General features: G+C 36.7%; 2 protein-coding genes across 5 annotated transcripts in view; both read right to left on the bottom strand.

Annotated features, from left to right (window-relative positions):
• Positions 1–18,307, bottom strand: part of CTDSPL2 (CTD small phosphatase like 2) — an 82,320-nt gene extending 64,013 nt beyond the window's left edge. For 2 of the 3 annotated variants that reach the window (XM_008702141.2, XM_040620531.1), the window contains exon 1: positions 15,414–18,307. The gene's annotated coding sequence lies outside the window, so the exon portion shown is untranslated. The remainder of the gene's footprint in view (positions 1–15,413) is intronic. The other variant, XM_008702142.2, reaches the window with a different exon arrangement.
• Positions 18,308–23,434: 5,127 nt separating this feature from the next.
• Positions 23,435–26,237, bottom strand: part of GOLM2 (golgi membrane protein 2) — a 108,109-nt gene continuing 105,306 nt past the window's right edge. For both annotated transcript variants that reach the window (XM_008702143.2, XM_040620529.1), the window contains one exon: positions 23,435–25,499. In XM_008702143.2, the coding sequence (XP_008700365.2) occupies positions 25,429–25,499 (71 nt within the window). In that variant the 3' untranslated portion in view covers positions 23,435–25,428. The remainder of the gene's footprint in view (positions 25,500–26,237) is intronic.

Genomic DNA, 26,237 nt, shown 5'->3' with positions numbered 1-26,237 from the left:
CATATAACAATCTGAGAATGCTTATAAAACTGCTCAGCTTTGAGTAAGAACATTAGGAGTCTGTGTCATTCTTATCTGGGGCTGCTCTACTCCCATATACTCCACCTGCAAGCTCAGATGGTTTGTCAGGCTGAGAGGACTGCCAACTTTGAGGTCACCATAAAAAGAGCCTCACATGATTTAAAGCAGTTGGGCAATGACCACACTCAGTGGTCATCACTGTAAGTGACAATTTTGGTATAAGTAATCATTTCTATGGCAGGCAAACTAGGAGGGCCAACAGCTCTAATAGCCTGAAGTTGCAGGGGTGTTGGGACAATCACACTCCTGGCTAAGGCAGTACACATGCACAGCAGAGCTATCCACATACTGAATCTTGCACATCAGAATTTCTTTTTAAGATGTTTGCTAATTGAAAGTAAAAAATGACATTAAATTATCATAATGAATGGTTAAGTGTTTTAACTATATTTATAGGCTACCTCTAGTTCCCATTTCGTTAAATGCCTATGTATGCCCTGTCCTCAATTTTTCCCTAAGGATCAAAATACTAAAGTTGAAAAAGACTTTAGTTCAACTTCCCCAACGAAAGCAGTAATCTTTCAGGCAGTCTTCCTGTCTAAATGTAACCTAGAATGTGCTCAAATGTTTAAGGAGACACGAAGTTTACTACTTCCCAATGCAAATATTTTAAAATGTTAAATAAGTTCTAAACAAAAACCTTTTAAAGTGAACTGAATAAAACCTGCAATATACCATTAGTTCCCTTATTTAATAAAGAAGAATTTCTAGGGGCGCCCGGATGGCTCAGTCAGTCAAGTGTCTGACTCTTGATCTCAGCTCAGGTCTTGATTTTAGGGTCATGAGTTCAAGCCCCACGTAGGGCTCCACACTGGGCACAGAGCCTACTTAAAAAACAAATAAATAAAATAAAGAAGAATTTCTAAGAAGAATTTAGCAACTTTGTCAAGCATAATTTTCCTTGTTTTAAACCCAACACTTGAAAACTTTTTTCACTTTAATACTTAAAAACAAATCTTGTATAACTTTTTTAGTCTGCCAATTATGTCTTAATTTAGAGGAAGATATTTGCATTATTTGCCCCAACTCCTCAAAATAATGGAACTATAACACTTTAAAAATACTTTGTGTATCCAAGGATCTCAATAAATATTTGCTAATTTAATCTCTTGGCATTTCTTGCAAATAACGAAAATCCTAAAATAAAGGCTCAAATATCCATGCTTACCTGAATACTGCAACATAATCTAGACAAGCACAATACCAAAGCACTGTAAAAAGTATTGTGTTTGTTTTCTAGTAGTTTCCTGTCCACTACAGAAAACCAGCCCTTAACTTACCCTTTTCAAAAATAAAGTACTTTACCTGAACATGGAAAAAGTTAAAGTGATATATTAACCAAGAGCTGTCCTTTATTAACTACTAGGTGCAAAGCACTGTCCTATTTCACTTACTCTTTCAACAATATAAAATAGCATCCATTATTCCCAAACTTATGACAGAGGAAAATGAGGTGGAAAAAATGGCAGAAGTGTTATTTTAAGTTACAATTGCCAGGTAATTTCAATAAAAATAACAGGCAATGTAAAAATGGTATATTTATTACTAATAAGAAACTAATTAAAAAGGTACCAATAATTCTAATTTCCCATTAGCCTCTAAAGTTTGTTTTTACCTCTACTCTTTTCTAAATACATAGTCATTCACAAGTGATTTTCCTGCTCTACTCCTGTCTATACAAAGCCTTAAAATAGGGTTAACTTACAAACAGCTGTGTTTACAAATTGGCAGTTGGGAGCTCAAAATAAAACTTCTCATAGAAATAGTGTTACAAATGGGGATTACAGTTCCAGGGGAGCTTCTACAGCATATTTTTACCCATAATGTAACTGAACAGAAAAACCTAGGAGTGCCTGGGTGGCTCAGTTGTTCTCTGATTCTTGGTTTTGGCTCAAGTCATAATCTCTGGGTCCTGGGATCCGGCCCCAAATAAGGATCCGTGCTCAGTGGGGAGTCTACTTGAGATTCTCTCTCCCTCTCTGTCTCTTTCTCTACTCCCCCATCTACCCCTCCCCTGCTCTCTCTAAAATAAATAAATCTTGAAAAAAAAATCTAGAATCTAAACCATTACATCAACAATGTGGAAAACTATATTCCATATTTCTACACCAAGCCTATTGATAGTAAAACTATCGATCTCTAGTGCTGAGAAAACGGAGTATCTAAATGCAAAAAATGAAACTGGATCCTTACCTTACATTATATACAAAAATTAACTCAAAATGAATCAAAGACTTTAAGAGTTAAAACTATAAAACTCTTAGAAGACAACAGGGCACAAACTCATGACACTGAATTTGGCAATGATTTCTTAGATATGACACCAAAACACAGGAAAACAAAAGAAAAAAAAAAGATAAATTGGACTACATCAAAGTTAAAAACTTTCGTGCATCAAAGGACACTATCTATCCAGAATATATTTGAAAACTCCTACGACAACAACAAATCAAACAACCCAGTTCAAAAATGGGTAAAAGACTTGAACAGATATTTCTCCAAAGAAGATATACAAATAAGCACATCAAAAAATGCTCAACATCACTAATGATCGGGGAAATGCAAACCAAAACCACAATGAGATACCTCTTCACACCCACTAGGATGGCTACAATCAAAAAACAGAAAATAAGAGGTGTCCACAAGGATGTGGAGAGATTGGAACCCTTGTGCACTGCTGATAAGAATGCAAAATGGTTCAGTCACTGTGGAAAATACTATGGCAGTTCCTCAAAAAATTAAACATAGAATTACCATATGATCTAGCAATTCTACTTCTAGGTATATACTCTATAAAGAATTGAAAGTGAACGGATATTTGTATAGCCATATTCACAGCAGCATTATTCACAACAGCCCAAAGGTGGAAGCAAAAGTGTCTATCAACAGATAAGTGGAGGGGCACCTTGGTGGCTCAGTTGTTCGAGCCTCTGCCTTTGGTTTTGGTCATGATCCCAGGGTCCTGGGATCGAGTCCTGCATTTGGCTCCCTGCTCAGCGGGGAGCCTGTTTCTCCCTCTCCAGCTCCCCCTGCTTGTGCTCTATCTCTGTCAAATAAATAAATAAAATCTTTAAAAAACAGGTAAGTGGATAAACAAAACGTGATATGACTATACAATGGAGTATTATTCAGCCCTAAAGGGGAAGGAAATTCTGCAATATGCTACAACATGGATGAGACTTGATAACATTATGCTAAGGAAAATAAATCAGTCACAAAAGGACAATATTGTATGATTTCACTTACATGAGGTACCTATTCAAATTCAATAGAGATATAAAGTAAAATAGTGGTTGCCAGAGCCTGGAGGAAGGAAGGGAAAGAGGGCTATTATTTAATAGATACGGAGTTTCCCATTAGGAAGAAAGTTCTGGAGATGGATAGTGTAATGGCTGTAGAAGATGAATGTACTTAGTACCACTGAACTGTACATTTAAAAGTGGTTTAAAAGGTGATTTTTATTGTCTGTATATTTACAATTAAAAGGGGGGAAAAAACCTATGGATCTCCATCTAATCCCTTTTTATGAGTCATTAATGATAATGTAAGGTAAAGGTTTCCAAGAGGGTGAGAGATGGGGACTCTGTAATGGGAAAACAAAATCCCTTGTTTTTTAAAAATTTTAACAAACTACACTAAAAAGGGGAAGAACAGAAGTACAGAAAAGGGGGAAAAAGTACAGAAAGGGGACTAAGTAAAATCTGCCCTCGTATTCTGTTTATATATTTACTACTTTTAAGAACTGACAAAATAACCTGTAGACCAAAAAATGGTGGCCTGTCAGACATACAAAGTGCAGAAATACCTCATCTAAATTTGGGATCAAAAATTTTTAGTATTACATGGTTTTTCTGGGCCTTTCATAACAGGAAATGGAATGGAAGAATAAGTAGAGTTGGGAGAAAGACAGGTTTGGGGGATGGCTAACAAAAACTGTAAAGGAGGGCCGACCATAAGATAGTTTGGGGGTAACCACAATGTTTAGGGAAGAGGAAAAAATTTGCTCTTCCCGGCGTATGTACCATCCGGCACCTCCACCTTCCACCCTCGCTGGCTGTCGGTGTGATGGTCACAGTGTTCCACCATCAGGTGGTCTTTGCAGCACCTGACCCCAGTGTCAGGCCCCAACAGGGCCTTAACCATGGGAAGGGCAGAGGAAGTTTATCTCAAGCAACCTGAGCACACAGAATTCATGGAATTACAAACTACAGCTCTAGAACAGACAGGAAAGCTCCTCTAATTGTGCAGTTTTGCCTAAAGATCCATTTTTATACATTAATTGGGTTCTGCCTACACAATAGAAAGTTGGGGGGGGGGGAATGCTGCTACCAGCCTAACAACAATTAAAAAAAAAACTGGATAAACTACAAAATCAAACTTTTCTTGAACTTATCTGAGAACTGAGGACATAGAACAACCAAATAAATATTCAAGAAAAGACAAGCCCCTCCTAGGAAAGACAAGATGTGAGCACTGGCTGACCTGCAGCAGAGCAAAGGAAAAGACAGCGGTGACATAAAAGCAGGTAAAAAGAATTCATCTAAAATTGTTAATAAACTCCTTAAGGCAAAGTGGGCTGGCATAGAACATAGCACTCCTGGGAGCCCTAGACACAATGGGATACTATATTTGCAGTATCTTTGCCAGAGACCTCCACCAGGTGCTCACAATATGGAAACATGCGACTAGAAAGAATCTTCCTCTGTGGTGCAAGGCTTAAAAGAAGAGCAGCTTCTACCAGGGTAAAAGTACGAAAACCCTAACCAGGTCCTTCACCCCTAAGGAAAGAAAAATTTAAAGCTAGGGTAGGGGCAGCAAGTCCAGTCACCTTCAGGGCATAAGTGAAGACATCATTAAGGATGGAGGTAGAGTCAAAGAAAAACCCTTCTAGCATTACGAGGGGGGCAGGAAACAGTTTTGGGCCCAGGAGCTTAATACCACTGCCTTTAGAGAGCTCCTAACACTGAGGCAAGGCTTGGGAAATTCTTTTCTAAACAAGACCTGAAAAGATGCAAGGCCTAATTTTGCACAGAGGGGCAATCACTGACAGAGCCTCACCCCTGAGGTCCAGTATACACAGGGCCTACCCTATATTGAGATTGGACCAGGACAAGAGAGATATTCCTGACTCCACCACCAGGTGAACACGCACAGATTAACACAGCTGTAATCCACCACTGGAAGAGAATCAGTAGCATCTACAGTCCACATAGAGGCACAAGTGCATAAGGAAAGCCAAAAACTGAGAGTCAATCACGAAAACTGAGAAACACTTTCTCATGCCTTGATTTCTAGCTAAAGAACAAAGTAAAACTGGAGAGGTTTGAAATCAATGGTGCACTTAAAATATTCTTTGCAAAGAAAAAAAAATTACTTGCAACAACAAAACCAAAACTCAACTCATCCAGACCCCCTACACTATAAATCCCGGTATGTAATTTTCCAGGTATATATACTATCTACTCAGTCTCTACTGTCCTATTCATGATACCGAGCATTTGATAAAATATTGCAAGACACACAAAAAAGAAATATACAACCTACTGTCAAGAGACAAAGCATTCAACAGAACCAAAAATCAATGAGGACAAAAAAAGAAAACTCAATGAAACCAAAAGTTGATTTTTAGAAAAGATCAATGAACTGTTAACCTCTAGCAAGACTGAGGGGAAAAAAAAGACACAAATTACAAATACCAGGAATGGAAAGGTGAAAATCACTACACATCCCACAGACATTATAAGAACAAGAATGGAATAGTACAAATAACTTTATGCCCATATACTCAACAATACAGATGAAATGGTCAAATTCCTCAAAAAACATGAATCACCAAAGCTCACACAAGAATAGGTAACATGATCAGCCCTATATCTATTTTTAAAAATTGGAATTATAGGAAAAGTGTCCAACACAGGGTGCAGATGACTTCACTGGAGAATCCTACCAAACATTTAAAACAAAAACAAAAACACCAAATCTACACAAACTCTTTTTTTAAAAGGAAGGGAACACTTCCCAACTCATTTTATGAGGTCAGCATTACCCTAATAACAAAATTAAATGATACATATTAATTGGGCCAAGTACCAGTCAGAAATTACCTACACAACATCTGCAATAAGCTAATATTATTATTTAAACTTAAAATATGAAGGGAAGTGTTTTGAACGTGCACATACTGCTTCATCTTGGTAATTCTATTTATGTTAGAATTTAACATATCCTCTAGGTTTTCTGGAGCTCTGTTTACTAGATAAGTTCTTTTCTATTATCAGTAATATAGACTAAAACAAGATTGGAAAATGAGTATACTAGGGAAATAAATCTACTACTAATGAATGAAAACGGTACAATTTAGGTAGATTACATCATAAAACAAACATAGCAATGGGGGCAATGACATGTTAAACCTAAGAACTCATGACATTGTGGGGGGGGGTAGTATATAATGTAAAATGTTTCCACTTTTTCAACATTTAAACCAGATCTCATTACAGGAATAGAAAAAGTTGACTGCTCAACAATCTAAAACTGGGCAATGAAGTTTGCTTTCTATTTACCTTCAGGCCAACTAAAAGGCTTGGGAAAGGGGGGGGGGCGGGGGGGAAGCCTCTTCCAAATGTTCACTATCAATTACAAAATTAATTCTGGTAGTTTTTCTATCCCCTCTAAATTTCAGACTCACATCCAACAGCCTTCTCAACACTTCTCAACACACTTAATACAGGGCAGCTCAAATTCAACTTACCCAAAACTGAACTCACTTTCCCACCCACATTCCCATCCCACTCCAAACCTGCTCTTCCTACTGTATATTTCCTACTATATTCCTTTTTTTTTTTTTAACCTTTATTCAAGCAATTTCTACACCCAATGTGGGACTCAAACTTATGACTCCAAGATCAAGAGCCACATGCTCTACCAACTGAGCCAGCGAGGAGCCCCTCCTATATTCTTGATCACAAGTAATGCTATCGCCATCTACCTAATCAACCAAACCAGAAATCATCCTAAACATCCTACTCATTCTTCCTCTCTCTTATACCCTATAGTCAATCACCACATTCTGATGATTTTACATCTAAAACATTTCTGTCTTGTCGCCTTTAAATCCATCCTGTACACTCCACAATCTGCCTGTTCCTTCTCATTAACTACCTTCTAAATAAAGACTAAACTCTTGGCATTATATATAAAACCCTACACAATCTACCTCTCCAAGTCTTTTATCACTGCTATTTGCTGCCCCAATCTATGTGCTCCAATAATAATAGTTTCCTGTCTACACTGTGCTGTATCCTGCTTCTGCTTTTTTCTACCTCAAATATTCTTTCAACTAATTCTTAGCTTCATCACTGAAAGCTCAGCTCAAGTAGCACTCCAGTAAGTTAAGTAACCACCTCCACATCACTAAGCCTATGGTAAACCTATGACTATCTCTACCTAAGCGCTTAACAAATCCTATGGAAATTAAATATCTTTAGCTCTACTAGACTGTAAGAGTCTTGAAGGCAAAAATCGTATCTGTTAACTCCAGTAACCTGGCACAAGAGAAAACTCAATCTCTGTTGAACTGAACCATAATTTTTCTCATTTTCCTCAGAGACCAGAGAATGGGGGAAAAAACTATGTCACTAAAACATAAACAATCCTCACTCCAGCAATCAATTCCTGCTCACAAAAAGAGGCCTATAAATAAAACTAAAAATGTTCCTTCCTCATAAGATTTCCTTCCTCTTCACAAAATCCCTGATTCCAAGCAATATTTGAAGCAAACAATTACAGTTACAAATTACTTGTGTTTAACAAGATTATAATAATGCTACAAGCATAAACTCGATTAATAATTTGCTATTGAGGTCGAGTGCACAAATTTCTATCAAAACAACAAAAGAGCACACTGCATATATAAAGGATTCTTAACAAATTATCTAGGACTAAACTGATGTACAGCCTTTAAACAAGTATTTGCTGAATAAAGCAGAGAAAAGGGAAATGAAAGTAGGTAATAAATCTAAAGAAAACTATAAAAAGATCAGAAATCAAACTTTAAAGTCTGGGTTTTCCCATAAAATTAAGGTATATATAAATTATAAGTTACCTATATAAAAAATATATGCATGTAAGGTTATGGAGTAGCCTCTTCAGGGAGATACTGAAGGGGTAACAGGTAGGAGGTACCAGTCCGGAATCCATCATTAGCTAGCTGTGACACTGATCAGATCAGGCAATGATTAAGTCATGCAATCATTCTAGCATTTCATTTCCTCAACAGCAAAAGTTATTACTGGACATCAGATCTGTGCATTTCACTACATGTAAATTAAAAAAAAAAACAAACCTGCCAAAATGCGAAATGAGTCATTAATTAATTTGAGCTGTTTTCATCGTTCTATTACATACAACTCATCCCACAGCACCCTAATTAAGACAAACATTTACTACATATTAAAAAAATCTTCAAAATGGTTCGTCATTAATAAAACAAAGGCTTTACTGGACTAGATGACCCCTTTGGTCTCCTCCAGCTCTAGATTTCCATGGATTTGTTCCATTTATACTATTACAAATGATATCACCACTAAATTTATATTAAAATTTATACTATGAAAGAAAAAGCTAAACATCACTGCCTTCATTGATACCAAATAACATTTTTAAAAGTGTCAGCATCTGTTTTCATGGTCTATATATCTAACCTAACTAAAATGAAATCAACAGCTTCAGGTATTGCAACTGTCCACTTTAATCTCCACTACTTCCCTAAACCTTCATTAAATGACTTCAGAGAAAGATTTCTCTGTCCCTCCCACTTATCACCTAATAAAAGTGAAAAGTCAGGGGCGCCTGGGTAGCGCAGTCGTTAAGCATCTGCCTTCGGCTCAGGGCATGATCCCGGCATTCCGGGATCGAGTCCCATATCAGGCTCCTCCCCTGGGAGCCTGCTTCTTCCTCTCCCACTCCCCCTGCTTGTGTTCCCTCTCTCGCTGGCTGTCTATCTCTGTCAAATAAATAAATAAAAATTCTTTAAAAAAAAAGTGAAGAGTCAACTAGAGCAGAAGGAGTAAGTAGAGAGGTATTATATAAGCATCAACTCCAATAGGAGAGTTTTCATCAAATCTTTCCCCAAAAAGTGTGTGATAAAGATAGGTGGGCTTTTTGGGTTATTACTATTTTTGATATATGACTTTGTCTTTTTTTATTAGCTAACATCATAGGATTCTCCAGAAACTACTAAATATAATAAACTTATAGTCAAAAGCATTTGTCAAAATACAGAGAATATACAAAAAATAAGAGCTGCTGAGTTAGGTCAATAAAATTATGAGGGTTTTTTTTCCTCTCGAAGTTTTCTTTGATGAACAACAACAACAAAGAATGCTTTTTTTAAATCCATGATCAATTATTTTTCACTGGAGAAACAAAATATCTGGATTGTTAAATTAGTGATGACTAAAACACTATGAGAATAGAGGGCATTATTCAGTTTGTTAATCACTGAAAATACTTATTAAGGCACAGTCTTTCAGATATATGTTTTAAAACACTACTAGCAGTACCCCAATGTAAAACTTGTATGTCCTCAGCAGAAATACCCTTAGGGCAAAATCAGTATGTTATGGACAGCAGGAGGTCCTGCTGGGGACATTTTTTATTTCTTTAATCTAATCTTTAATAGAACAGTAATTTGGAGATTGTTTTAATTTTAACTACCTCCAATAAATATAGTTTAAACATCTTGTAGAAAGCGCATTCAACTACATGGTATGAAAGAAATTCCTATCAATAACACTTTATAACACAAAGTGTTAGCAAAAATACAATTTTTGAATTCTTAAGAAATGAGTACCATAATATTCATGAGAACCTTTTCTTTTTCCTCAAAAACCAATAGGAATTTTGTCACTCCAATCTACTATTTTTCACCATATTACTATCCTTTCTAGAACACATATATATATCAACATTTTTGTTTTTTAATTTGCTGGGTCACCTGTTTACATACATATTATAATGTACTTATTAGATACATTAACAAAGAAAATTTGAAAATAAAAAAAGTGAATTTAATTTAAGCAGAATTTTCCTAAGAGTGGTTTTTATTTAAGTAGTTCTCACCTAAACTGGGCAAGAGGAGAAATACAGCTACTTATTTTTCTCTTTGATTAAAACTTCTATTTAAAGAAAATTAATTTAATATTAAACCTACTTTCTGGCTAGTAGAAATCTGAAAACTGCAAAAAACCTTAATTTATAAAGAACCAATAAGATGTTGACAAAAAAGAAAAATAGTTATTAACTAAAAACCTTTAAAATTATGTAGTAAAACACCAAGGCTTTTGCCCAAAATACATTTACAGTATCTGAAATAATCCCTACTATTGTTACACTACCTTCCACGTAAAAACTAGTCATTTTGATGGAGATAAACTGAAGACAAGAGCTATGAAAGGTGAACTTTTTTTTTTTAAGTAAACTCTACCCCCAAAATGGGAATTGAACTCACAATCCCAATATCAAGAGTCACATGGTCTATGGGCTGAGCTAGCCAGGTACCCAGAGTGAATTTCCATTTAAATCACTAGTAGGGGCACCTGGCTGGCAGTCAGTAGAGCCTGCAAGTCTTTATCTTGGGGCCATGAGTTTTGAGTCCCACGTTGGGGGCACAGATTACTTAAACATAAAATCTTTAAAAATAAATAAATAACTAGTCAAAGACAAGGTATAATCATAATTCTCTAACAGAAATACTTTTTGTTTGCTATGACCAAAAAAATAAAATAAAAAGGTATACTCCCAATAAAGAAAAAATGCATGATTGTTTGAAAGGTGACTGTGAATATTTTTCAAATAATTTTTATCAGTACCTCAAAAAATTAAAGGATTGTATAATTATCTTATTTAACAAAATATTACTAAAGCAGGTACTCATAAGGTCAATGAGAGGTTAATCATTTTCAACGCAAAAGGATAATCATACATGTTTGGGGAATACCAGGAAGAAAGCAATTATCACTAAAACAAATAATCGTAGTTTTTTCTCAACTGAAAAGATACTTATGTGTTCTGGATATTTTTAACAGGTAATATACTCAGGGAACCTGGGTGGCTCAGTTGGTTAAGTGTCTGCCTTCGGCTCAGGTCACCGAGCCCCCATCTGCTTTTCCCTCTCCCTGTGCCCTCCCCCACACCCTGCTTATTCACACTCTCTCTCTCAAATAAATAAATAAAATCTTTTAAAAAAAAGTAATATACTCTTTTTTCAATAAGGCATAATTTAAATTCCTACTTAAAGATTACTTAAACTGGTCAACATGAGAAACTTAAGATATCAGGTTATGCTGCTAACAGGGTCTTAATCTTCCCCTTCTTATTTATTCTTAGCAACATCTCTGCTTTTTTAGTTCCCAAAGAATTTTTTTTTTTAAGATTCTATTTATTTATTTGAGAGAGAGAGAGAGCATGAATAGAGGGAGGGGCAGAGGAGGAAACAGACTCCCTGCTGAGCAGGGAGCAAGGACCCTAGGATCCTGACCTGAGCCGAAGGCAGACGCTTATGAGCCACCCAGGCACCATCACCCCCCGCCAAAGAATTTCTTGATATGGAAGTATTTAGTCCAAAGAAAAGAACATTCTTCCTAAACTATATAAGCAACTATTACTAAATATTAATCTCAATTATTTCTAAAGTATTCAAGTGCCTTCTAATAGCACAGCTTTATGTTTCTCTAAAGCAGTAAACACATTTCCTTGTACTAAAACTATTATAGCTATTATGAAAACCTGATTGCTAGGACCTCAAGTCAAAGTACTGCTGATGATTCATGTTTAATCTAAACATACTTCCTTTCCTACAATCTCTCTAAATTAATACAGGAGAGTTTATGAATACCATAAAATAGGGGATCCAAAATATACTCAACTGGCCTACTGTGACCTTATAATAATGTTAAAAGACCCATTATGTAAGAATTTTACAACACTATTTTTTTCAGTGGCATATCAGTGTTTCCCTTCACTCTTCTAAAAATACCATACTAACTGGGGGACCTGCAGACGAAGGAAACAAACAAAAGGGCTGGCCAACCTATAAGCCATATCTGCCCTTACAGTTCTACCATTCTTCTTAAGACCACACTTAGTCTCACCCCTCATTACTGTCAGATTCACAAGATTTCTAAAGGACCCTAAGAAACCCAAGCTTCTCACTACAACTCAACCCCCACCATGCCTTTCTCTCTGCTAGACCGTGTTCCTATATGCCACACCTCTCCTGATCAGTGAGTGCATAAAAGCTTACTTCTACATTCCACTGCCTCTGAACCCTCACCTGTTTGTGGTATCAGCAAGTTTATTTGATAAACTAATATGGGATAATATTGCCAATAAAAGATAATAAAGTTTCTCTTCCAGAAAATTTGTGATTTTAAACAGATCATTTTAAAAAGAATTCCATAACACACAGGACAGACACAAAGCTTGGCACTGGCAATTCTCAAATTATACTACACAGTCAACCACATAATCTATCTGTAATCTGTACATCCAGTTACAATTTAATACAGTTTAAGCTAAAAATTAATGTAGTCATATACAACCATTACTGAATATATGTCTGGCTTAGATATATGCCTCATGGCAAATGTCAAATAAGTGACAACTAAAACTACAACTGTATGGTTTTATCGTGTATCTGTTAAATCTTCCCATTTTCAAAGTAGAGCAAATAACCCTCTGTAGTTAATCCAGTTAAAATAGGTAATTTTTTTTTAATTTTTAAAAAATTTTAAGTAATCTCTATATACCTCGAACGTGGGGCTTGAACTCACATCCCCAAGATCAAGAGTCGCACGCTCTACCAACTGGGTCAAGCAGGCGCCCCTAAAATGGTCAGGTAACTTTTAAACCTACCCAGAATAACTACCTTAGCACACAGCATCTGAGGCCTTCTCAGAACATTTGGTATTTATGACTTACAGTGTCTTTTCTTCTATATGCTTTTCACAACAACTTGGTAAATTACAAATATAATTACAGACTGTTTACTTCAAATTCTAACAAACCACTTTATTCTTTACTGCATTAATCCAAAGTACAGTCTCCTATCACTGAGATAATTTAATACCATTTCATTCAATCTGCAATTAATTCCATAGTTACAAGTCTAAAGCTTAGTACCTCTGCTGAACAACAGGTCCAAGTTATTTTTTTAAAACCACAACAGTATGGATTTTGTTCTATAATAATCTTGTGAAGAAACCTCTAGACCAGAAATCTCAAACATGAGAATAGCTAGATAAATTTGGGAGAGAAAAAACTTCCCCAATTCTTAATTTCTTAACAGTGGAAAAAGAATACCATTACTAGCTCAAATGAAATGCCCGAGACATTATGTAGAATACTATAAAACATACCAATCCTATTCAGTTTTTTATACAATCCTATTTGGAATTTCTATACAGTTACAAGTCCACAGAGATTAAGGACTATACCACTTAGAGCTCTTACATCTTTTCAACCCATACTGAGAAAAGTATGAAAAGAGCACAGGTACTGAATGAATGCAGAATTAAAACAATTTGGGAGAATTCTTGAAGACAAAATCTACATACAACGCTTACTCAGCTATCTGTAAACCAAATTTTATTAAAAACAATGTTTTATAAACTACCCAAAAAGGTCATTAAAATTGAGATAAAACCTACACGAGTCCAATAATTTATTTTACATTCCTTTAAGTCATATATTTAGCCCTGTTCTTTAAACAAATAGGCTCAGCAAGTATCCAATTCGCCCTCACCTCCACTTCCCACTCCCTATTCTTTTGGTCCTAGAAGACAAGTATGAGGTTCAATTCAATCCTAAAAGACTGCTTCACCAAAGAGCTACTTTTGCCTTGACTTTCTTTATGACCTTGGGGGGAATCTACCAAATAACAACTATAATGATGTTGGTGTGTTCTTGTTTATCACTTAAATTTAATCCTAATATGCTAACATAAGTGAAGTCTTCTAAACTGAACCTAGAGAACTGAAAACCTCTGAGTTATAAACATCAGCTGATGTGTAACATAAACCATATTTTAAAAAACTGAATTTTACTAAAGGGAAAAAAAACTACCAAGGTCCCAAATTGAACAAGATGGAAAAAAATTCTGACAAACACCAACAGCCTCATTACTTCTCTTTATGGACAACTGGTCCCCAATGTTTAAAAAAAAAAAAAGGGGGCGGGGGAGTTAAACTAGCTTTAACTAGCTGTTTCCTTACTTTTATAAGGATTACAGTTGGACAACAAACGAAAATTTAAAACTTGGCAAAGAATGCGGAAACTGTATATAAAGAAATCTACAATCTGAAAATTACTAAGATAAATCTATCATTTAAGTCACTAATTTGTATACCCATATTGGGCAGTAATCATGGTACCGCTTTATTAGCACTAGAAAGAGAAATCCTTGCCTTGGAGGAACATTTACTAAGTACACTGCATTTCAGGATCTTAGGGCAGTTTACGAGCAGTATCTCTTTAGGCTTCCCTAAGGTACTCTAAAGTGCTTAACATCATTCACACATCCAGCCACCACTAGGGTGAGAAGTAAATAAACGCGATTTACTTATGCAATTATTTACCACAGAATTCTAGTCAAGAATGAAAAAGTAAACATCCATATACTCATTTAACACCCAAAGAAAGCGTCGAATACTATGGCCGATAAGATTCACCCTTAATTGACCACTACAGAAACCACAGGCCTTCCACATGGGCTGTCCTTTACTACCACTCTTGATTCGAAAAAGTAACAATGTCAACCCAACATTTTAACAGTATAGAAGATAAACAGAACTTGATGAAATCTCTTATTCCAGATCCTCAAAAGATGTTTATAAAAACTGAGAAAGAGCAACGCCCCCCTAAAAGCACCCTATTAGAAGGAATGAAATATCGAAAACATTAGGTGAGCCAAGGTTAGAAAAGCTGATCTAACCCAGTTACCCGGAGGGACCATAGGGTTTGGGACTGGGAACGTGAGATCGGGGTGGGGGTGGGTAGCAAAGTGAAATCTAACCCCAGAAATCACAACACAGGCCGCAGCCTGGGAGCTGAAGCTGGCGGGAAGTGAGCTCCCTTTCTGTTTCCAGGGGAAAGTCTAGAGAAGAGCGGCTCCACACGGCACACTTACAAGGCGCCAATAGTGCATGCCTACCAAGGCACCGGAGCCGCTGGAGAACCCGGTTAAGAAGGGGAGGAGACCCCGGCAGACGGCCCTGGAAGAGGAGGAGGACTAAGGTTGGAAGCAGCGGCAGTGTCTGGACGAGGGGGATTACCTAACTGTGACGACAGAGAAGTGTCCTCAGGCTCCGGCGATGGTCCCGACTGCGCAATGTGTGTGGTGTCTTTCCCGCTTAGCCCGCAGCAGCAACAGAACCAGCTCCTTCAGCCAGTCGCCATTTCCCGCCTACCGACCTGCTGCACCGCACGGACAGAGACCCGGATGGAAAGCGGCCTCTCCGCGCAGGCGCCTTGACTTCCTCCTACCCCTCCCGCCACAATTCCGCGAGGTGGGAGGGAAGGAATGCGGGAGGCCTCAGCGGCAAAAAACAAAAAAACAAAAAACAAAAAACAAACAACTTTCACTTCCGTAAAGAGTGTTGGAGTTCCTGCCGCCAGAAGAAGCTCACAAGCCCGATTCCTGACAAAAACTGAACGCAGGCCCTTAGGACCGAATGGAGGAACAAGGACAAAACCTATCAGGATACGCCAGGGCTTGGGTGATATTTGTACTTTAGGGGCCTCCGTAGCTGGCTGTGTAGTAATTGCAGGGGGAGTAGGGAGTCAAGCGTTGGGAGTGTAGAGGCGGGGACCCGAAGGACGGTTTTTCCTCCCGCTGCTAACGGAACTGCTTAGGCAGAGCTGGGAGGGGGAGCGCGCCCTCGCCCCGGAGGCGGGGCTTAGGAACGCTTCGCTCACCCTGGCGGCTAGGGTTTAGTAACCCGGGCGCGCCAGGTGGGTGGAGCCAAGTGGGACGGGGTGGGACTAACGCCTTGGCGCGCTGGAGGAGGTAGTGTGTAGAGAGCGCTGCCCGAGGCCGTGATGAGATGAATCCTTCCATCTTTCCAGGGATTCCGGTGGCTCTTGAAGGTCCTCTTTCCAGCTCTCTGCCTAGAGAGCATTGCAGTTGCTTGTGGATCTGTCATATAAACCCACGCCATTCGACTCCAGGTGATGTAGGCGTGGTTCTGCCGAGAAGTCAGATCATTCAGACAAATGGGTTCCTACCTGCATGCCTGGGTCTAAAGACGGTCAGCCTCACGGGGTGAAAATGTTTCAGTCCAAGCGTCCAGCCCTAGTGGAATATCAGAAAACCAAGCGTAGTGGTTGGAAGAGCATCATCTGTTTACTAAAACTCCGGGCCATTCACATTATTCAATCAAGAAATATTTATTGAAAAAACACAGCGTGTGAGGACCATACTAGATGCGAGGGATACAACAAGGCAGACACGGACCCTGCCTTCCCAGAGTTCACAGTCTATGGAAGAAGACAGACAAGTAAACAATTTAAATACAATGTGCTAGAACGACCACAAGAAGGAGTTCTTGACAGGCGTACAACTGGGTGTCTGGGAAGGCTTTCATGAGATGACATGAGGAGCTGATGTTACAAAGGAAGAGTGTCTAGGTAAGGGAAACAACAGATGGAAAAATCCAAAAATGATATTGCATTGAGCAGTTAGGGAAGTAGTTCTGTGCACCAGGGATACAGGAGTTGAGGGGAAGATAGTGGAGAGAGATGAAACTGAGGTAAGCAGAGAACCCTTGTGAATGGGGCTGTTTGTTTCGAAGTGTGGAGCAGGTGGGTTGTCTCCTGAAAGCCTTATGTACTGCAGATCCTGTCAGAGCTCAGAGTTCATTTGCACCTGGTTATCTTCCTAATACAAGAATGCTCTGAATGAGACATTGATTGACAGCCCGTGGTGTAACAGCGTGCAGAACTGGTATTAGTCCAGTTATTAGTCCAAAATAATAGACGTGTAGTAGTAGTAACTTCCCAGCGTTCTCCTCTAAAACTTAAATATGCCATTTACGAAATGCTTTTATATGCATTTTAATTTTCCCAACAACCCTACAAAATAAGTGGAATAGGTGATATTAGTCCCCCAACTCTTCAGCTGAAGACACTGAAATTTTTTGAAGGTGGGGAGAGGGGAGAGTAAAAGGAAAAATAGATGCCTTATCCAAAGACAGTCAATCCGCTAGTAAGAAATACAATCAGGACTCAAGCTCTCCTTCTGCTCATTACACCACATCTACTGTCTCCTGTGACAACGTTATCATTAGGTGTTAAGTTTAGAAAGGCTGCTGGTAGCAAGTCTAAATGCCTTTGCAATTTATTTAACATTTTAACACTATTTGTTCACAAGGGATAACTGTATTATGTTCTGATTTTCACCTTAATTTACATCTAATAGTCTCTACTAGACATTTTTCTGCAATATCTATCTAAGCGGATTGTTGTGAAGATCAAATGAGATTATTCACGGAAAACACTTAACAAGGTGTTTTCCTTGCTCCTTAAATGATGGTTGCTAATGTCATTAAGCTTCAGTAAAAATCCTGTCCAAGATTTTAGAATAAAATAAACGTTTAAAAATAAGAACTTAAAAAAAAATCTGAAGTATACTAAGATGCAAAGCAGTAGCCATAGGAAAAAAATTAATGCAAAAACCTAGTGACATCCATGCTTTCTAAACTATACATAACTATTGCTATATGAAAACATTAATGAAATAGGATGTTCACTAAGCAATGTGATAAAAGTATCTTGGAGAGTCACCAGAATCCTTCAAAAAGCCCCTTATTTCACAGTATATGAACTATATTTACCATTTATCTGATACATAAGGCATATGCACTTCACAATCCACTCCTATATTAATTCTCTATAAGATATATTTTTATCACTCTTACTACAAATCATTAAGGAAGTAATACTCATAACATTGAAATATCAGAACTGCCATTTTGCTCTAATATTGCAACAACTTGATGGCAATGAACACTGAAACATAACATGGTCAAAACTAAGCTCTTAATTTTCTTTCAAGCCTGCTTCTCTCTTAGTATTTTCCACCTTATAGAATACAGTTTCTGGGGCACCTGGGTGGCTCAGTCGTTAAGCATCTGCCTTCCGCTCAGGGCGTGATCCCAGCGTTCTGAGATCGAGCCCCACATCAGGCTCCTCTGCTGGAAGCCTGCTTCTTCCTCTCCCACTCCCCGTGCTTGTGTTCCCTCTCTCACTGGCTGTCTCTATCTCTGTCAAATAAATAAATAAATAAATAATATCTTTAAAAAAAAAAAATACATTTTCTTCTACATATTTCATCCAATCCATTGTAAGTGCGATAAACTAAACCTTGAAAATATATCTTGAATCCAAACACTTATCAATCACCCCAGCTATCTTCCTAGTTCAAGTACCATCATCTCTGACCTGGAATACTGTAAGTCTTCCTTCACCATTCTTGAACCTCCTTCAATCTTTCTAACACACAGCCAAAGTGATCATTTTAAACCTCTTTATAAATTTTCCATCACCCTTAAAATCTAAAATCTTTACTATGACATGCAAGGCCCTTCATTATCTCACTCTTGGCTACCTTACTGACTACATTTCCTACCTCTTGCTATTTGTATTCCCATCATACTGTCCAACTAACCATTCTTTGAAAAAGTATATTCCTGTATCAAGGACTTTATATTTATTGTTTCTTTGCCTCTAATTCTCTTCCCCTAGAACTGTGCTATTCAACAGCCTCTAGCCACAAGCCATGTGTGCGTACTGAGTGCTTGAAAGTGGCAGTATGACTGTGGAAATCAATTTTTAATTTTATTTCATTTTTATTAGCTTAAACTTTAAAATTAATACCTGTGTGCTTAATAGAGCTTTCATTTGGGGTAATGAAACAGTTCTAGAACTAGTTAATGGTAATGGTTGCACAATATTGTTAATGTACTTAATGCCAATGAATTGTGTATTTTACATGTAAAATGTACAATGGTAACTTTTACATTATGTTTATTTTACTACAATAAAAAAATTGCTTGTTGGTATTTCCCCAAAGAAGTTGAACTTATGTCCACACAAAAATCTACACGTCTATAGCAACTTTATTCATAACTGCCAAAACTTGGAGCACCCAAGATGTCCTTCAATAGGTGAATGGGTAAACTGTGATATATCCATACAATGGAATATTAATCAGCTAAAAAGAAATGAGCTATCAAGTCATGAGAAGACATAGGGAAATCTTAAATGCATACTACTCAGTGAAAAAAGCCAATCTGAAAAGGCTATATACTGTATGATTATGATCATATGATATTCTGAAAAAGATAAAACTATGGAGACAGTAAAAAGGTCAGTGGCTGCCAGGGTAAGGGGTAAGGAAGGAGGAATAAGTGGAACCCATGGGATTTTTAGGGCAGTGAAACTATTCTGCATACTATAATAGTAGATAAATGTCATTATACATTTGTCCAAACCCACAGAGAATTTACAATACAAAATGTGAATCTTAATGTAAACTGACTTTGGTCGATAATGTGTACAGTATTGGTTTATCAATTGTAACAGATACTTTTACATTGGTGCAGGAAGCTGTGTGTGTGTGTGTATGCACGTGTGTGTGCGCACGCGCGTGTATAGGAATGGGGTATCTGGGGATTCTCTTCTTTGTACTTAATTTAGCTGTGAACCTGAAACTGCCCTAAAAAGTAAAGTCTACAGGAAAAAAATTAATACTTAGTTCAGTTATTGGAAAACTTTTAAGTATGCTTGGAACATAAGTATTTGAACATACTTACTCAAATATAAATTTTATGAATGCTAAATACCAATCAAATATTTCCAATGACAATTTAGTGTCTAAATTGAGATGCACTGTAAATGTAAAATATACACTAGATTTCAGATTTAATACAAAAGAAAATACAAAATATCTCAGTAGTAGTATTGATTACCTATTAAAATGGTAATATTTTGGGTGTATTGGTTAAATATCAAAATTTCACCAGTTTTTTAAAATGTGGTTACTAGAAAACTTAAAATTACGTAGGTAGCTTGTATTATATTTCTATTGGATAGTGTGGCACAGGATATTCACATGGCTTGTTCTTTTAGCACCTCTTCAGAAAGGCCCTCCCTGATGATCCTAATCTAAACTAGCACTCCTCTAGGGGCACTTGAGTGGCTCAGTCGGTCAAGTGTCTGACTCTTGATTTCAGCTCAGGTCATGATCTCAGGGTTGTGGGATCAAGCCCCGCGTCAGGCTCTGCACTCAGCATGGCATCTGCTGGAGATTATCTCCCTCTGCTCCTCCCCCAGCTTGCGCTCCCTCTCCTTCTCTAAAATAAATAAAATCTTTTAAAATAGCACTCCTCCATCACTATTCCTTTATTCTGATTTATTTTTCTTATAGCATTTATCAATATGAATATAGAAAATAATGATCTGTCCCTCTGGCATATAAGTTCCGTGAAGGCATAGACTTTATCACTGTTGTATCCCCAGTACTCAAAACAATTCTCCATACATATTAGGTACTTGATAACTAATTGAAAGAATTATCATTGTTCTTTCATGACAGAATCTTAAGGCTTATGTGTTAGGGGGTGGGGTGGACAACATCTTGAACATTTCAAACATTGAATGAACCCCAAATCCACATTTCTGGGTCTCTCAACATTTCAACCCTCTATTTTCAAATACCTATGGTACAACTATGTTTGTATGTCTTCAAATTCATTCTACTACCATTGCAATTTGCAATTAAACCCATCCAGTGAATTTTTCATTTCAATTATTAAACTTTGCAATACTAGAATTTCCATTAGGTTTTTTTACAATTTTCATTTCTGTGCTGAGATCCTCTATATGTTCACTCATTTAAAACATTTTCATTTGATCTTTAAACATAACGTATAATACCTGCATTAACAAATAACAATGTAACAAATAACAATAGCCATCTAATTTTCTTAACTATGGATCACATGTCAAGTCTTTGTCTAGTAATTTTTTATTGAATACTGGACATTGTGTATATGTCATAGAGGTTCTGGATTCTGTTATTTTCTGAAAAGTGATGATTCTTGTTTTAGCAGATTCCTCAGTTACTGAGTGGTCACCTTAACCTATTATAGGCTTGGTTTTATACTTTGTTATTAGTTCATATCTATGAGAAGCCCAAGGAATTTCATTAAGTTCTAACTTGGCAGGACTCAATCTCCATACTCTATCTCCCCTTACAATCTTGTCAGAGCTTGCCTAGGCCTAGGGAGGTCTTACTTTAGGGCATGGTTTTTACTCCGAAGGTACAACCTTTCTAATGTTTCAGCTGGATGCCACAACTGTTAAAGATCTCCACATCAGAAGGCCCGGAAACTTGGTGCTCCCGACTACTGCTTTTAGGCCAACACTTCTTGACCTCTGGTATCTATACTCCATTCTCAACTCTAGCAAATGCTATCTGGTAAGCATCAGGTGATCTTATTCTGATTATGTACAGCCCACCCCTCTGCCGTGGACTTGTGGGCATCCCCAAGGACTTCTCAGGTTACCTCTCTGTATACTCCCTCTTGATGCTCACCTCATTGATTCCAACCGCTTCAGCTGCTCTGCACTATGATCTCTGTCTTCTCAGCTCAGCCTCTTTACACCACAAGAACCTGGGTGATTGTGGGGCTCGATTGCTTAAGTTTCCCTTATTTTAGAAGTTTCAGTTTTGTGCTATCCCAAAACAGTCACTTCATATATATTGTCCAGTTTCATAGTTGCTACTAATTCGGGAGGGCTAGTCAAATTACTCAGTTATAGCCAGAAACACAAGTCTCTCCTCCCTCAGATTTTTTGGAGTGGAATTAAGGAAAGAGGAACAGCTGCTCTCAGGTGACCAACTAAGAAAATATGACCTGCCAGAAGTCATGGTTAGAGGTTTGAGGGGAAAGCTGGTCTAAGTGAAAGAAAGTAGCAAGTAGAGAGAAGCAGAAATGGGAGTTGGCAAAACAAAGTGAGCAGAATTTAACTGTGCCAATTGTCCACAGGTCCAGGAGATTCCTGTCCTTAATGCAGTTTGCTTACATGGACCACTAAATTTCCCCCTTTCTCTGGGATAGTTGTTTGAATTTTCATTTGGAACCCTTAGTGAGGAGGGTCTTAAAAGGAATTGGGTATGCCCAATTAGAAGTGAATGTTGATGTGAAGACTCAATAACCTAGACATTGGAAATATGTTAATGTCACACGGTTTGATTATCTTATTGAAACCAAAGGGTCAGACATGTACGTAAGGGAATAGAAGTTTCCAAGGCTAGCCATTATGGGAAGTAACTAGTCCCCTCATAACTATGCAGTTTTTGTTTTATTTTATTTTCTTGCAGATTCTCTTTCCTCATATGCTAGCAAAAATGCCTATGTTATAGGCATATACAGGACAAGTCAACAAGGCACACAATCAAGATTTTTTAAAAATAAAGGTACATATTTTAGAATGATTTTGAAGTCATATTCACATTTTCCCTGGAATCATCCCTCCGTGTATATTTTATTTTACATTTTCTGGGTCAGTAGCAAGTGACCTGAACTTACAACGTTCTCCCTACCCTACCCCATATCTCTTCAGCCTCATTTCTCTCCCCTTGCTCATTCTAGCCTCACAATTATAATGTTTCAGTTAAGTGGAACCCTAATTATTTGGAAACTTAGAGGCCTTGAAACCTCAGAACTGTTTTATTTTTAATAGTTCTTATCATTATTTAAAATTAGCTGGTTCATGTGTTTACTTATATATCGTCTGACAGCTCCAACTTGAAAGCTCCATGAGAACAAAAACCTGGTCTATCTTATCCACTACAGTATTATTACATAAGACAATGCTGAGCACATAGGAAGCATTCAGTATTTGTTAAATAAACTAGCAGTACAATAAACAACCCTAACATAAATCTTCCTGCCATTCTAGTTTAGCTGAGCCTAAAATGTATTCTAAATTTGCTCAAATCTTAGTATTAAAATGTAGCTATTTGGGGCGCCTGGGTGGCACAGCGGTTAAGCGCCTGCCTTCGGCTCAGGGCGTGATCCCGGCGTTATGGGATCGAGCCCCACATCAGGCTCCTCTGCTGGGAGCCTGCTCTTCCTCTCCCACTCCCCCTGCTTGTGTTCCCTCTCTCGCTGGCTGTCTCTATCTCTGTCAAATAAATAAATAAAATCTTTTAAAAAAAAAAATGTAGCTATTTGCATCACATGAATGTGATATGTGTATATGTATCAGAATCAGCAAAATAGTAAAACAAGTTTAATTTTAATTTATTAGAACCCAGTAAATGATGATTTTAAAAGCAGAGTTTCCATCAAATTAACACTTAATTCCGGGCAAAAATACATGTAAAAAACCTAAATCTTAAGGCAGAAGTAAACTACTATAAAAACCAGCGTGTCTATTACAGACTGTAGAATGTCAGAATTTTAAGAGATTCACATAGTATTTTATAGCACTAAAATGTTAATACAGTCAGAAATATTATCAATTGGTCCAAGATTTTCAGTTTATAAAATGTCTAGACTAATTGAAGAAATTTTGCTATAGAAGTAAAAGCTACCATATAATTAAGTGATCGTTTTTATGACAAAGGCAGGAATTTCATGGTTTTCATTTGTAAAGATTTTACAGTATTAAATATAAAGTATTACTAGAAGTATGTTTTAGATTCATCTTCCCACCCTAATGCCCAAAAAGCATACATCAATTCCCTTTAACTCCACTTTTTAAAATTCTGTGAATTATCATACCTATTCATTATAGGCCTCACTATACTCAGCATAGGCATGAATTGCTTACTTTGATTTGGTAGAAACAACAATTTTAGTAACTCAGTATATCTTTTCCTGGTCGCTAAATAATTTCAAACTGAAGTCTAAGAATTTGTGCACCTCTAATAAGTGAACAGATTTTTTACCTCTTTAAGTTTGAATTTTTTACTAAAACCTGAGCACAATGGCGGGGGGGGGAAGCATTTCATGTTTATGTGCAATTAACAGTAGTCCTTATGAAAAACAGAGTTAACAACCTTAAATTTCTCCTTATCATCAAAACCTTTTATTTTGGGGTGGGGGATAAAATTTAAAAGATTTAAATCCAAAAGCAGAGATTAACTATAACTAGCTTATGCATTCTATGGAACAGTGTCAAAAAAATGCATTTAAAATAATTTTGTAAGTCTACCAAATATGAGGTTTATGGGTTCTTAACAACATATTAATTACAAAGATTCTTCATCTTTATTACAAACTTTTAAGCTATTTTAATAAAACGGCTGTAGACCTCACTGTACTTCTACTTATCTGTGCATTAATAAAAATCTGTTAAAACTCCTTATTTAGTACTTCTGAAAAATTCTAGTCAAGTAAGATCACTATAACTACAAGAGAAGCTTTGAAATACTGATTGCAGATTCGTTTCAAAGTTGATTTAGCTTCTTTCAGAATCTGGCATTTAAACCATGAATATTTTCACCAACTTGGACTCTGAAAATATAAAAATTTTAGCCAATGATGGTTAAAGTTAAATAGTACTAGTATGATGTGAGAAAATAAAAATTGAAAATATATTGTCAATCATGCATTTCACAATTTCATGAACTAAGTAAGGTATAACTCATAAATATTGTTATGTCTTTGCAGGTTACCTCAACTTCCATCAGGCATCAGCTGAAAGCTATCTGCCAAAACACATCAGCACTCATGTAAAATAAAAGAAGTAGGGAAATGATTTTGTACACATGCTGCCCAGTGTTTGGCTTTCAGGATTCAACCCCTCTTTTATGTAAATATTCTAGGTATAACTCCATGAAGAGCATGAGATGAGGGCTAGCAAGAATATATTAGTGTATAAAAAGTTTTTCAGCTGAGTAACTATTCTCACTGGGGTTATGCTATGTGCAACATATAAACTGTACAACCAATTTTTCCTATTTGTCCATTTGTGGAAAGAATTAGGCTCAATAAAATGTAAAATATACATTAGTTCATTTTAAATGCAAAGATTACAGTTCTGCTTACTTTGTTTTTGGCTCGACTGTAATATAACTGAAAAAATCTCCGCTTTAATAATACAATATGAAAAAGTTCACCTATGTACAGGGGTACATTTCTTCATTAAAATTTTTCCTTAAATCTATCTCAATGTATCTTTACAACTGATCTTTACAACAAAAGTCAAAAACAATGAAGTAGAAATGATTCCATTTTACAGCACTTTCGGTTTTCTGAAGTTTTCCTTTAGGGCTTAAAGAACATCATTGAAACGTTGCTTTCCATAGTCCGCAGGATCCATCTGAAGTTCTCGTTCTTCATCATCTGTAAGGGAAATAGTTATGTATCAAGAACATTATTTTTTAAATCACTTGCAGAAAACCTATTAAATACCTCAGTTTTTTCCTCAGCCTTAAGGTAGTTTCTGCTTATTTTACGCCTTCTAAAATAGTGTTCTATTTCTTAGTTGCTTGCCTAAACAGTGAAAACAGTATATTGGAAGATGACTTAATTTTAACAAATCTTTTGACAGTAGTTAGATAAGTAGATAGAAAGAAGTAGAGCTAGATATAATTAGCAAAACCTTAGGAACCCACAAACATTGAGGAGTTGATCCTTATATATAAAATACATTATTTCTACTAGATGAAGTAGTCCTTTAAAGTTTTGGTAGAAACCATTCTGTATACATTTTCATGCCCTTAAAAAAAAACAGCTTTTTTTCTAATTACAAAATGAATCCACACTCATCACATAAAAATTAGAAAATAAAAGATAGGAAAACAAAAATTACTCAGAATCCCAATATTTAACATTATAGTGGATTTCTTTGCTCCTCTGCAAATAGCTTACCAGCAACTTCTTAAATGAAATGTACTAACCAAACTTAACTTTTTCTTTACCAAGAAGAAAAAAATTATTACATAATATTGTTAGTAAAATCCTCAAAGTCACTTTGAGTAACTATATTAAAAAACTCCATATAATGCTTTGGAGTTTGACTTACTTAGCCACTGACAGGTTTTTCTGGGTCCTTCTTGGCTATCACCTGTCACTTCACAT

This window comes from Ursus maritimus, unplaced genomic scaffold, assembly GCF_017311325.1.
Source record: "Ursus maritimus isolate PB19 unplaced genomic scaffold, ASM1731132v1 scaffold_35, whole genome shotgun sequence".
NCBI lineage: Eukaryota > Metazoa > Chordata > Mammalia > Carnivora > Ursidae > Ursus > Ursus maritimus.
This window is presented reverse-complemented; position numbering and strand designations above follow the sequence as displayed.